Below are 13045 nucleotides of genomic sequence, written 5' to 3' on the forward strand. Positions count from 1 at the left end.
TGCTTTGACCCTTTGGCTTGACTATCCTCTCCTGTATATCCACATGGCCAGCTTATTTCCTTCAGCTCTTTGCACAAATGTCACTTCATCAGTCTTTTTAAACTACTGTATCTAATATCACTCTCCATCGCCCTCCTCTATCTCTATACAACATACCTTAAAACTTTAACACCACCTGAATATTAAAATGTGTGTATAGCCCTGGCCGATTTGGCTCAGTGGTTAGAGTATCGGACCTCGGACCAAAGGGTCGCGGGTATGATTCCCAGTAAGGGTACATACCTCGGTTGCAGGTTTCCCAGCCCGGTCCAGGCAGGTGTGGGAGGCAACCAATAGATGTTTCTCCCTCTCTCTCCGCTCCCCCTTCCTACTCTCTCTAGAAATCAATGGAAAAAATATCCTTGATTGAAGATAAAAAAAAAAATTTTTTAACACAAAAAAATGTGTATATAAAATATTTTTATCACATTAAATTTCAAGATCTACGAGAGGGCTGTGTTTTGTTTACTACAGCCTTGTTCAAAGTAGAGGCTCAGCAAAATGTTAAGACTCTAGATACAAGTATGAACTAGTAGAACAACTCTGGAAAACTCTTTGGCAGTTATCTATTAAAACTGAATATATACACACTCGATGACCCTCCAATTTCACTCCTAGGCATATACCCAAAGACAAAGAAGAATGTTCTTTGCAGCATTATTTCTAATAGCCAAAAACTGGAAACAATCAAGACATCCATCAACAACAGAACAGATAAACTGTGGTATATTTTCATAATGGAATTCTATACAGTAATGAGAATGAACTACTGACAAAGCACATGTGTCATTACTGTCAAGCAAAACATGTCAAGATACAAAAGAATATACAGTATATGACTCTATATAATGTTCCTCTTTTTTTGTATGTCAAAACTAATGCATGGTGATAGAAGTCAGCATATTGGTTATCCTGGGGGAGAGGGAGGGACAGTAAATGGGAGGAGAGAGGTGGGCTTCTGAAGTAATTGCTGTTAATATTCTATTTTTTTAGAAAACTCATTGAGCTGTACATTTATGATTTATGTATTTTTTGTTTACTAAAGGTTTACATAGAAAAAAAATTATCAGAAAAAAGAAACATTGTCAAGCTGTCTTCCAAGCAGCTATTACAGCTAATATTTTCACTTGTCTTGTTAAAATCCTTCTATGATTAGCCATAAGTAAAATTTTTTTCATTTAAAATATAATTCAATATTCGACAAACTTCTAGGAAAAAAAAAATATATTATTCAAGATTAAGTAATTGGCTAAAGCCATATCTTTAACCACCCATAAACTGGAATCCAAGTGTTGAGAAAACCAATTTAAAGATCATTTCTCTCTTTTTTTAAAAGATCTTTTCTCAATACACCATACTGTCTACCTAGACACAACGAATTATTTAAATAAGAAAAATTTATTCATCTGTGACTAACAGATCTTTCCCCAGAGGTTTCTTGTTTTAAATGTCATTATTCAGGGTAAATTTAATAAAACCAGAAGCCCTGATTTCCCACTTAATCTGTGGGACTACTATCAGTTCTAATACTGAATTGGCATGGATTGTTTGCCTGTTTTCCCTGTAATCAAGAAGGTTCACATGTAAACAAAATTGATCTGGCAAACAAATAAACATGCAGAGAGATCCTTCCCTTAAAACAAGTTTGTGCTCTACACATGGCCAAACCATCACGCAATAAATTAACTCTTAAGCAGCCTCCAAGCTAAAAAGCTAGCGTCAAACCAATTAAGCCCTAATGGGATACCAATTTCCTATTTCTGATAGCAGAAGTTTAAATAAACGCCTCTTGGCTTATAAAGACTTAACAAACACCCAGACAATCCTGTCACACTTAGTTCCAAATCTGCATTTATGAATATGTGCTACAATCAAAAAAGCTTTCACTGCCACAACCAACATGTGCTTTAAAAAATTGGGGAACTTTAATTCCTTTAAAAATGAAAACGAGCCCGGCCAGGCGTGGCTCAGCAGTTGAGCATCAACCTAGGATCCAGGCGATCACAGTTCGATTTCCGGTCAGGGCACATGCCCGGGTTGCGGGCTCGATCAATGACTCTCTCATCATTGATGTTTCTATCTCTCTCTCTCTCTCTCTCCTTTCCTCTCTCTGAAATCAATAAAGATATATTTAAAAAATAATAAAATTAAAAAAAAATGAAAACGAGCCCAGCTGTTGTGGCTCAGCGGTTGAGCATTGACCTAGGATCCAGAAGATCGAGGTTCAATTCCCACTCAGGGCATATGCCAGGGTTTTGGGCTCAGTCCCCAGTGGGGGGTGTGCAGGAGGCAGCTGATCAATGACTCTCATCATTGATGTTTCTCTCGCTCCCTCTTTCTTCCTTTCTCTGAAATCAATAAAGACATATATTTAAAAGATAATAAATAAAATAAAAGCAGTTCCACAGCCCTAGTTGGTTTGGCTCAGTGGTTAGAGCGTGGGCCCAAGGACTGAAGGTTCTCGAGTCTGATTCCTGTCAAGGGCACGTACCCCGGATGCAGGCTCAATCCCTGGCTCCCCGTCAGGGCCTGTGTGGGAGACAACTAATCGATGTGTCTCTCTCACATCAACATGTCTCTCCCTCTCTCTCTCCCTCTCTCTCTGAAAAGCAATGGAAAAAATATCCTCATGTGAGGATGGAAAAAAAAAAAAAAAAGCAGTTTCACAAAATGAGAGGGAACTGACTTCCTAATAGCACAGATGCCAAACTTCTAAGACAAGAGACTGAAGCAAAATATAATCCACAATAAGTGAAAATAAGAAAAAGCTGATCAGCCCGGCCGGCATGGCTCAGCAGTTGAGTGCTGACGTATGATTTAGGAAATCGAAGTTCGATTCCCTGTTGGGGCACATGCCAGGGTTTTAGGCTCAATCCCCAGTGGGGGGAGGGCAGGAGGCAGCCGATTAATGACATTTCTCTCTCATCACTGGTGTTTCTATCTCCCTCTCCCTTCCTCTCTCTGAAATCAATAAAAACATATTCATAAAAAAAAAAAGTATAAAATATAGTAAAATATTGACATATGGGGAGTCAAGGAGAACAGCACACAGGAATTTTAAAAATACTCTTGCAACGTTTCCTTAAGTTTGAAATTGTCAAAATACAAAGTATAAAGAAAAAGGAGTGCAAAAAGTGTTTTTTATAACGCAGATCACCATCCTTGAATGTTTGTGTTTTCCTGAAGCAACTTATGATATCTTGTAATATATTAAGAGATAACAGTATAGTTTAAACTACTTAGCCAGAGCAACCCACCAAACGATTAAAGTGGAGCTTCCGAGAACTAGAGCTGCTGAGCTCTAAGCAGCTCTAGACTGCTGGAGGAGAATGAATGCCCGGGGAACTAAGATAATCATCGCTTCTTCCTCTGCTTCTCCCTCACTACTCAGAACTTCCCTCTCCCAAACTACATCTACCTTTAATCTCAGCCATTAAGAGGACTTGCTTTCTGCCTGCCTCCTCCTCCCAGCAAGGTTGGCTCCACTTCTCTAGAGGGAAACAAAATGAAAGACAATCACTTTCTTAATATTAAAGACAAAAAAATACCTGCCATATTTTTGGTAGAGGAAAATGTCAGTAGTATTTTAGCTTTTATTTAGAGGGTTGGGAGGAATGAGGACAGGTAGTGTAAGGGGAAAGTAAACTAGCTAAAAACTACTATGTGAATTAGAGGAAATGGTATGATTAATGTAGCTCTAGGGATATACGGTAAAAATGAATAAATCTGTGCTGTTTGAAAGTCTCTTCTCATGTGGCTCCAAAAAATTAAAAGCAGGCAGGATGTCTGCATGGAGATGGCTAAGTTAACAAAAGAATAAGGGAAGCATTTGTAAGAGAGGAAAAGGTCAAAGTAGTGTGTCAAGGGAGCTGTGCAATGCCTGGTATTAACATTTCACTTGAGCTGCTGGAGAAGTCAAATTACATATTTGTCGCCATCAGCTAATTTAATTGAGAGGTCTAGCCAACTCCAAAGCTGTAAGTTCAGACAAAGGGATACCTAACTCTGGGTTATTCTGAATTTTACTTCGATTTCTGCATTTAATTAAAGCAATACAAAATAGAGAGGTAGAATCTAATCTTGAAGAGTCACAAAGTAAAGGTTCACTGCACAGTCCATATACTACACTTGATGATCCATATTTCACAGCTCCTCACAGGGTCAAGCAAAATTAGCATGGACATTTCCTAGACTTTTGATGTTCACTGCCACCGTCTATATACTTCACTGCTAAGATCAGTAAACACATAGGATGCATTGGTAAAGGCTCTGAGAGTTTCTACCTTTTTAAAAAAATTCATCTCTAAGACGAATTCAGGATACCCCTGAACAAAACCAAGACCTATAGTACAGCAGTTTATAAACACATTTCAATTCCTAGGATATATTTTTTAAGATTTTTTTAATTGATTTTTAGAGAGGAAAGGAGAGGGGGAGAGAAACATCGATATGAGAGCATAACATCGATCGGCTGCCTCCTGCACATCCTCTACCAGGGATCAAGCCAGCAACCTGGGCATGTGCCCTGAACGGGAATAGAACTGGTAACATTATGGTGCACGGGAAAATGCCCAACAAACTACGCCACAATGTTCAAGGCCCTAGGACATATTTTAATAAGAAAAGATGTTAGGGTCTGGCTGGGCGTGGCTCAGTGGTTGAGCATCGACCTAGGACCCAGGAGATCAGGGTTCTATTCCCGGTCAGGGCACATGCCCGGGTTGCGGGCTCGGTACCCAGTCAGGAGTGTGCAGGAGGCAGCCGATCAATGACTCACTCATCATTGATGTTTCTATCTCTCTCTCTCTCCCTCTCCCTTCCTCTCTCTAAAATCAATAAAGATACATTTTTTTTAAAAAATAAGAAAAATTAAAAGGAAAGATGTTAGGGAAAGTTGTTGAAGAAAGATGGGAAATCAAATATCTTCAGGGAGCTTTGGAATCCTCTGGAACATATGTCTAAAAACCTCTAGTTTAGTTAGTAAAAGAAGCAGCCATTTGATAGAGTTAAAAAATAGGGGGTTTTGGACTCAGATCTTAATGTATAATGAATGAACTCAACACCAGGATTGAACTAAGTTTAAACAGTGCATCTGCTACTGATTAATTATGTGACCTTGGGCAATTTATTTAACTTCTCTGAGCCTTATTTCCTCATCTGTAAAACAGAGATACTAACTTCCGCCCAAGGTTGTTCTAAGAATTATATGAAATGACATGTGTGAAAAGAGCCCAGCAGAAAATCTAGTATAGACTCTTTTTAAAAAAAATTCAACTGGACTTAAAAGTCAGATTCAGTTGACATATCTGCAATAGATTCAGTTCACAAGTTTAATTTATGGTGCCCCAGCTCCTATAATTTCAGATAGCCTCGAGGCCTTCAATGGGCCAGAGACAGAAACCAGAGACAGAGGCAAAAAGCTACTTAACCAGCCATAATAAAACCCAGAGACAGGCTCGGTCACATGTACATGCACTAGCTCATATTGCACATGGGCAGTCAGTACAGTGCTAGTGAGACCCCTCTTGGTATTCTTACCAAAGCAGAAACAATAACCAGGGGGAAGATTCTCCCTCATTCACTTTCAAAACTATCAGGGATTTGAAGTAAATCTTTACAATTGAGTAATCACTTTCTATAATTTAAGGTTCAAAGCAATACTGTAAAAACTAAGGAATGAGGGTAAAACTGGCAGGCGAGAATCTTCCCCATCTCTTTCCTCCTAGTTTTTCCTTACCCTGGAAGAGGTAAGAGCTTAGTGTACTAATTCATCTTGATCCACTCATCTTGCTGCACTCATTCATTGTACACTATTATTTGAATGATCCTTCCTGCCTAGAAGTATTCATTAAATTCAAATAGTTGATCATAAAGTCTAGATTTGCATACCCTACACAACAGGCCTAATACTCAAGAACAAGCTTAAGGTCTTATTTTTAGAATCTATCGCTTATTTTTAGAATCTATCACTATGTAGGAAAGCCAACCACTTCCAAACCAGCATAAATGTATTCTAAAGTAAAAGACGAAGACAAAAAATCATTACAAGTGTCTAAAACATGATTCAACTTAGTCTCAACTTTCAAAATAAGCAAAGTCAAAAACCTTCAAAACAACCTCAAAGGATAACTTTGTTCCTAATAGGAAAATTTATGCCCAATTCTATACATGAACTCACTAAAATATCAATTCTAAATTAATATGCAGATAGCAGGTAATTAAGTAATTAAGGTTTTGTAACAATATTACTCTCAAAGACTTCAGCTCATTTCACTCAACTCTGCCGTGAGATAGAGGTGGGAGGTAAGAGGTAGGGGTGGGATGCATAAAACATGAGGCGTCTGGCTGATGTGGCTCAGTGGTTGAGCATCAACCTATGATCCAGGAGATCAGTTTCATTCCCTGTCAGGACACATGCCTGGGTTGCAGGCTCAATTCCCAGCAGGGGGTGTGCAGGAGGCAGCCTATCAATGACTCATCATTGATGTTTCCATCTCTTTCTTCCTCTTCCTTCCTCTCTCTGAAATCAATAAAGATGTATTAAAACAAAACAAAAAAACCACAAGGCAACAAAGATTCTGAATATCCCTCCCAAAAAAGGGAAAAAGCAGACAGGAAAAGTTCTGTAGTGCAGTAATGTTTAGATATCTATAAGCACCATTTTCCTCCACCTTATAAACACTGTATTTTCATAACTTAAATGACCTTTCAAAATATACGAACTTCACAGCGACAAAGTACAGGGATGTTTATTAGATTTTCCCATTTACTGATGGCTTAACACATTTTTTTAAAAAATGTTTTTATTGATTTTTAGAGAGAGGAAGGGAGAGGGAGGAGACAGAAACATTGATGAGAGAGAAACATCATTGATTGGCTGCCTTCTGCACGCCCCTCACTGGGGATGGAGCCCTGACCAGAATCCAGTGACCTCTTGGTTTCTGGGTCAATGCTCAACCACTGAGCTACACCGGCTGGGCGGCCTAACACATTTTAAATAATAGCTACCTTAATGTTAACAGCTCAAGCTCTGTAGTCAGAAAGACCTAGATTTTAATCTAGGCTTGGTTATTTATTATGACATCTGAATCAATTCCTAATTTGTAAAATAAGGATTTATACCTAAATAAAAGATTGAAGGATTAAAAGGCACAGTGAGTATAATGCTTGGCAGAGTATCTGGCCCAAAATAAACACTTAATATTAGTCATTATTATTATCAGGCAGGAATTATCTCCATTTATAGATTAAACAAACAAACAACTGAGTCTCAGAGGTTGAATAACTAACTTCCCAGTAGAACTGGGCCTCAAACCCAAAGTCTGTCTCCAAATTCTTTTTCCATTGTGACAAACCACTTGTGTCGTGTACATATCTGCCTTTTTTGACAGACTACTAACTGCAATTTAACTTGTCTTGATTGTGTAGTCACAGATTATGATGCTTTTACCCTTACTCCATTGTTTTTCTTACCCAATGGTATGGCGGGGGGTGAGGTAGTGGATGACTAAATACATCAGTGTGGCACATTAGGTAAGGACCACAGGAGAGAATGAGACCCTGTCTCTCATTGTCAGTATGGGTACATGCAATAGTACCTCTCCTCTCCATCTAATTTGTTCCTTTTAAATCTGCTATAAACTGAGCTGAGACAAGTACCTTTGTTTGAAGTATGTGCAGAATATACGCAAGCTTTAAGTGAAAGTTTGAGGAGTTATCCTATTAAACAAGGTGTAGGTGTCAGTCAGTCATGGTCCCACCAGGAAAGAGAGCATACTCCAGTAAGGATAACTCAGGGAGGGTTTAATAAGGTTACTATAAAGAAAGGTGTGGGCAGGCAGGATATACGCTAATCACAAGAGACAGTTCTAGTACCCTGGGACTAGTGAGAGCACCTCTAAGCCCAAGGCACAAAAGAAACAGAACTTTCCAAACAAACCTAGGAGCGAGTCATGTAGAAAGAACTACCTTTAGAGGAACAGCAATCTTCAACCAAGGGACATGGCCAGCCAGAGACAACACCCATAAAAAGAAAGCAGGGTAATTAAATTCCGTAACCTCAGAGGGGAAAGAAGGCCACTGATGTAGAAGTGTAAGTAAGTCAGCCTCCCAGGAAAAGAACAGGTGGGAAAGAATGGAGTGGATCTAAAGGAGCAAATAAAGGCACCTAATTCAACCTCAGAGAATCTTTCTGATGCATTTTCACATCTCTTTATCCTAATAGGTAAGTGCCATATAAGGAAAGGGTTATGGAACATGATATTTCTCGTCCCATATTTATTTATTTATTTATTTATTTATTTATTTATTTATTTATTTATTTATTTATTTATTTAAAAAATGTCTTTATTGATTTCAAACAGAGGAAGGGAGAGAGGGAGAGAGAGAGAAACATCAATGATGAGAGTCATTGATCGGCGGCCTCCTGCACACCCCCTACTGGGGATGAAGCCCGCAACCTGGGCATGTGCCCCGACAGGAATCAAACTGTGATCTCCTGGATCATAGGTCGATGCTCAACCACTGAGCCATGCCGGCCAGGCTCTCATCCCTTTTAAATAACAATGCACAGGGCCTATCTACCATAAAATATTTGTAAGCATGTTTTTCACTAGTAAGTATTGTCATTTACCGTTCTACTTATAATTGTTCTGAATTCTTTGAAGGTCCAATGCTTTATAGGGCTTTCCCCATGCTTATGCACTTCCCACTTACCTTGCTATGGAAAATAAAACCACAAATATGCAGATACTATCAGAACCCTCGAGGAGCTTATATTTAGGGGGTTATATTCTTAGATAACTCAGAAGGCAGAATGAGGTAAGTGCAATCAAAGAGAAAAGAGCTATGGTACTGTGAAAAGTTCTGGAACAGGCTTTCTAGCCATCTGGCCCCTGCCAGGCACAACTCCAGCCAGAACTCACTGTTACCCTATTAACAAACTATAGAAGCTTCAATCAGGTTTCCTGTCGGTCCAGATCTGGAGAACTACTAACCAAGCTAACAGCCTCCAAATTTCTACTAAACTCTCAGCCAACAAGACAGACCCTTCCCCCTCCAGGAAAAAGTTCCTCTGCTTCCTAAGGATACTTCAAATGTCACCTCCTCACCTAACTTACCTGGAACCTCAAGGAACAATTAGTTTATGCCTTCCCTGCAATCCCCAAAAGCATTTGCTTCAAGCACTTAAAGCACTTACTATTATCCATGTGAACCTGTGCAAAGTCCTCACTAGACTGTGAGATTTTTAAATTTTATTTTAGAGAGAGAGAGAAACATCGATTTATTGTTCCTCTTATTTATGCATTCACTGGTTGCTTTTTGTATGTGCCCTGACTGGGGGATAGAACCTGTGGGATGATGCTCTAACCAACTGAGCTCCCTGGCCAGGACTAGACTATGAGATCTTAAAGCAGCTTTGTATCCTCAGCCACTCACAGGTGAGTGTCAAACACAGAAGTACTTTACATGTATTACTGTATATGTTATATTAACATATACATACATCACAAAAAAACTGCAAATGAGGTATGAGGTATGAATTCTCATCATCTCAATTTTACAGATGAGGAAAATAAAGTGCACAGAAAGGTTAAGTAACGTGCTCAAAGTCTCAAAGATAATAAGGACTGGACCCCAAGATTTCAACCTAGGCACAACTCCAGAACTGAATTTCAACAGACCTAATGGGTTGAGAAGGTCTCACTATAAGACCAATGGTCTCCACCCTAGAGGGCATAATTATTATTCACCCCCTGGGGTAAGGACAATATTGAAACCTCGAGTCATATTTGTTTTAGCTCAGCCTTTGTAAAATGTCTATTTTTGTAAATTATAAAATGTACATAATACAGCCCTGGACGGTGTGGCTCAGTTGGTTGGAGTGTCCCTTGTGTACCAAAAGGTGACATGTTCAATTCCCAGTCAGGGCACATTCTTGGGTTTCAGGTTTGATCCCTGGTTGGGGTACATAACAGGAGTCAACTGATCGATTTCTCACTCAAATCGATGTCTCTGTCTGTTTCTCTCTCTCTAAAAATCAATAAAACATATCCCCATGCCTGGCCGGTGTGGCTCAGTGGATTGAGCGTCCTTCCATGCACCAAGAGACTCTCAGTCAGGGCACATGCCAGGGTTTCGGGCTCGATCCCCAGTTGGGGGTATTCAGGAGGCAGCAGATGGATGTTTCTCTCAAACATCCATGTTCCTATCTCTCTCTCCCTCTCCCTTCTTCTCTCTAAAAATCAATAAAAAACATAATAAAATAAAACAAAACACATCCTTAGGTGAAAAATTTTAAAATGTGCATAATACAGAGTCCAGTCAATACTATAATTGTAATTTAAAACAAACATTCACATAATGTGTGTGCATACTCAACCCTATTTACTGATAGAACACTAAAACATTTGAGGCCACTGCTCTAGATTACTTCCCCCAGGGACTCTGGGCTCCAACATTCTCTCTGCCCAGCACTTCAGTTAAAACATTAACCCAATGTTTAGCCTATAGGTAAGCTTCTAGAGGCAAGAGTCTGCTCCTTCATTCATCTTTGTAAGCCCTACATCAGCACAGGGCCTGGTGCTTAGCAGATGGTCAATGTTGAATATAACTGTATCATAAGAACCTCACTGAAAAAAGTCCTCTCAGTATTTTAATGCAACTTACTATATGCTTTCAGATTAAAAGAAAATGTATACTAAGCACACTGCCTAGGAATGTAGAATTGTCTTAGGAACACCAAAAAAATTTTAAATATTATGTCCTCATCAGTTACATAATAGAACAAAAATTGTACTTTGGGGCATATATTTTAAACTGAAAACTGCATAAGAGATTTGGACATAAAAAATTTAAGTTCAGATAAAAGGTTCTTTCACTACCGAGATGGTGCACCTTTGTCAGACCTAAAGGTCACCTCTGCTTTTCTTTAGTGATAAAACTCCAAGAGGAAGGGAATTAAACTATCAAAAGCTGCAACTGCAGACTTGACTATGAAGAGGCGTCAGCTGGGGGCATCTACTTTGCATTTCTTCAAACCAACATTTAATGGGTAGCAAACAAAGGAGAAGCTATGTAAAGCCTCCTTTTTAGGTGTTGGGCTCTGAGGCTACATTAGATTGCAGGATTTCTTCTGTTCCTCAGTTTCATCCTCTGTAAAATGGGCATTTTGAAGTATTTCACTCATATTTATAAGTCACGAGGATTAAATGAGAGAGAGCATGCAGAATGAATGTTTCCTCATTACCTAATGTCTTCCCCCTACCCCAACTAAATTCAAAGCCTGAGTTTGGTCTCTCTAGTTTGTTGCTATATTCCCAGGGCCAAGAATGGTACTTTTTACTTAATAGATTATTTAACAAATATTAAATGAACAGAATGCAAAATGCCTACTGCTCAAAAAATGTGGGCTATTATTGCTATTGTAATGAGAAACAATTAAATTTTTATTGTGTTAAGAGACCCCACCCCTCCCCCAAGGATCTCACAATTCCTGGTGGAACACAAGATAAATGCTGGAATGGAGGCATAGAGGTAAGAAAACCAACTGGATCATAAAGCAGGACTCAACAAAGACAAAATAAAATCTTAAGTGCATAACCACAGCCCAATTCCGGGCTTTCCAGAGTGAGGGTCACCCTGGATGAGGTTTATTAGCGATCGCAATGACAGTTTTCAAGCTTGTGTATGTGCCAAAGCCTGTGCCAAGCATGCTACTGGCTTCACAAAACCCAAGAACGGGGGTCGGATGGGGTTGTGGAGATGATCTTCACACCCCCATTTCACAGATGGGAGAAGTGAGGCTTATAGAGATCCAAGGTCGCAGCCTGTAAATGTGAGGAACCCAGGCAGTCCGACCCCTGAGCCTACACTCGGCAGGCCCCTCAGAGGGGCCATCCTCGTCTCCTCTGCCATCGGCCCCATCCATACCCCTCGAAATGAGAAGTGTGTAACGTTTCCCCAAGAGCCGGACTTAGTGGCCTCGACGCTGGGAGAACAAAACAATCCTTGTCCGTAGGCAAGCCTGATGGACGCCGGCCCAGCCTGGGCTCCGAGGCCGCGGTCCACACAGTTTCGCTCACACCGTGAGCCCCAAGCCCTCCTGACCGCGCTAGAAGTGCCCAGGCGGCCCTGGGAGCCCAGAAAGGCCCTGCCTGCCGCATGACCTTGGATCCGCCGCCCTGCCTCGGGCCTCAGTTTCCCCACCCCGGCCTCGCGCCGGGGGCCTCTCCGAAGCTCGCGCCCGTGGAGCCGCAGGCCTCTCACACGCCCCCCTCGGCCGCCCGCCTTCCCGTTCCACTTACGCTGGAAGGCGGCCGCTCCAGGGACGCCCACCATCGCCGAGTGCCTCAGTCGCGAGCCTCCCACCTCCGCCCGGAGCCAGGGAGCCTCGCAGACTCGGTCGCGGGACCTGTAGCAGCCAAGCTCGCCAGCCCAGCGCAGCCGCTTCAGCCGCTGCTACCGCCGCCGTTAGGCCGCGCGCCGCCCCGCCCCCCGGTTGGCACCGCCCCGCCCGCCAGGCACGCCCCCAACGCGCGCTCCCGCCCGCCAGACCAACGCACGCAGAAGCTCGGCCCACAGACCGGCTTCCGTTAAACCTCGCCCCCTGGCTTGCCCCGCCCCTTCCGCGCGAACCGACCGCCCTATCCCGCAGCATCCTACTCCTCAAATCCTCCCCTCCTGCGTCAGCGCGCCCGTCACGCGCAAGGCCCGCTCTCCAGGCGCTGGGCCTCCCGCGGAGGCCGCAGCACCAGCCTCGCCTGGGGACGGGGGCGGAGTCCTAGGGGGCGGAGCTTGGGGGGAGGAAACAGCCCTTCACCTGAGCGCTCCACTGTAAGGCCTGGTCGCCTTTGAACTTGTTCCTGGGGAAGTCACTTCGTTTTGTCCTACCGTATTCCAAGTGTCCAAAATGCCATCGTCATTATATTAATGACGGCTAGCTATCATTATTATCATCGGCCCTTTATCATGTTCAGGTCCTGTTTTTATGCATTCCAGCGGGTTA

At 41.8% G+C, this 13045-nt stretch overlaps 1 protein-coding gene across 4 annotated transcripts in view; it reads right to left on the reverse strand.

Annotated features, from left to right (window-relative positions):
- Nucleotides 1-12546, reverse strand: part of CBFA2T2 (CBFA2/RUNX1 partner transcriptional co-repressor 2) — a 117197-nt gene extending 104651 nt beyond the window's left edge. For 2 of the 4 annotated variants that reach the window (XM_081148443.1, XM_081148444.1), the window contains exon 1: nt 12345-12529. In XM_081148443.1, the coding sequence (XP_081004569.1) occupies nt 12345-12378 (34 nt within the window). In that variant the 5' untranslated portion in view covers nt 12379-12529. Of the gene's footprint in view, nt 1-12344 lie in introns of all 4 variants that reach the window. The other 2 variants (XM_081148445.1, XM_081148447.1) reach the window with 2 other exon arrangements.
- Between the last annotated feature and the right edge of the window lie 499 nt (nt 12547-13045).

Source organism: Miniopterus schreibersii, assembly GCF_964146895.1.
Source record: "Miniopterus schreibersii genome assembly, chromosome: 10".
Lineage (NCBI taxonomy): Eukaryota > Metazoa > Chordata > Mammalia > Chiroptera > Miniopteridae > Miniopterus > Miniopterus schreibersii.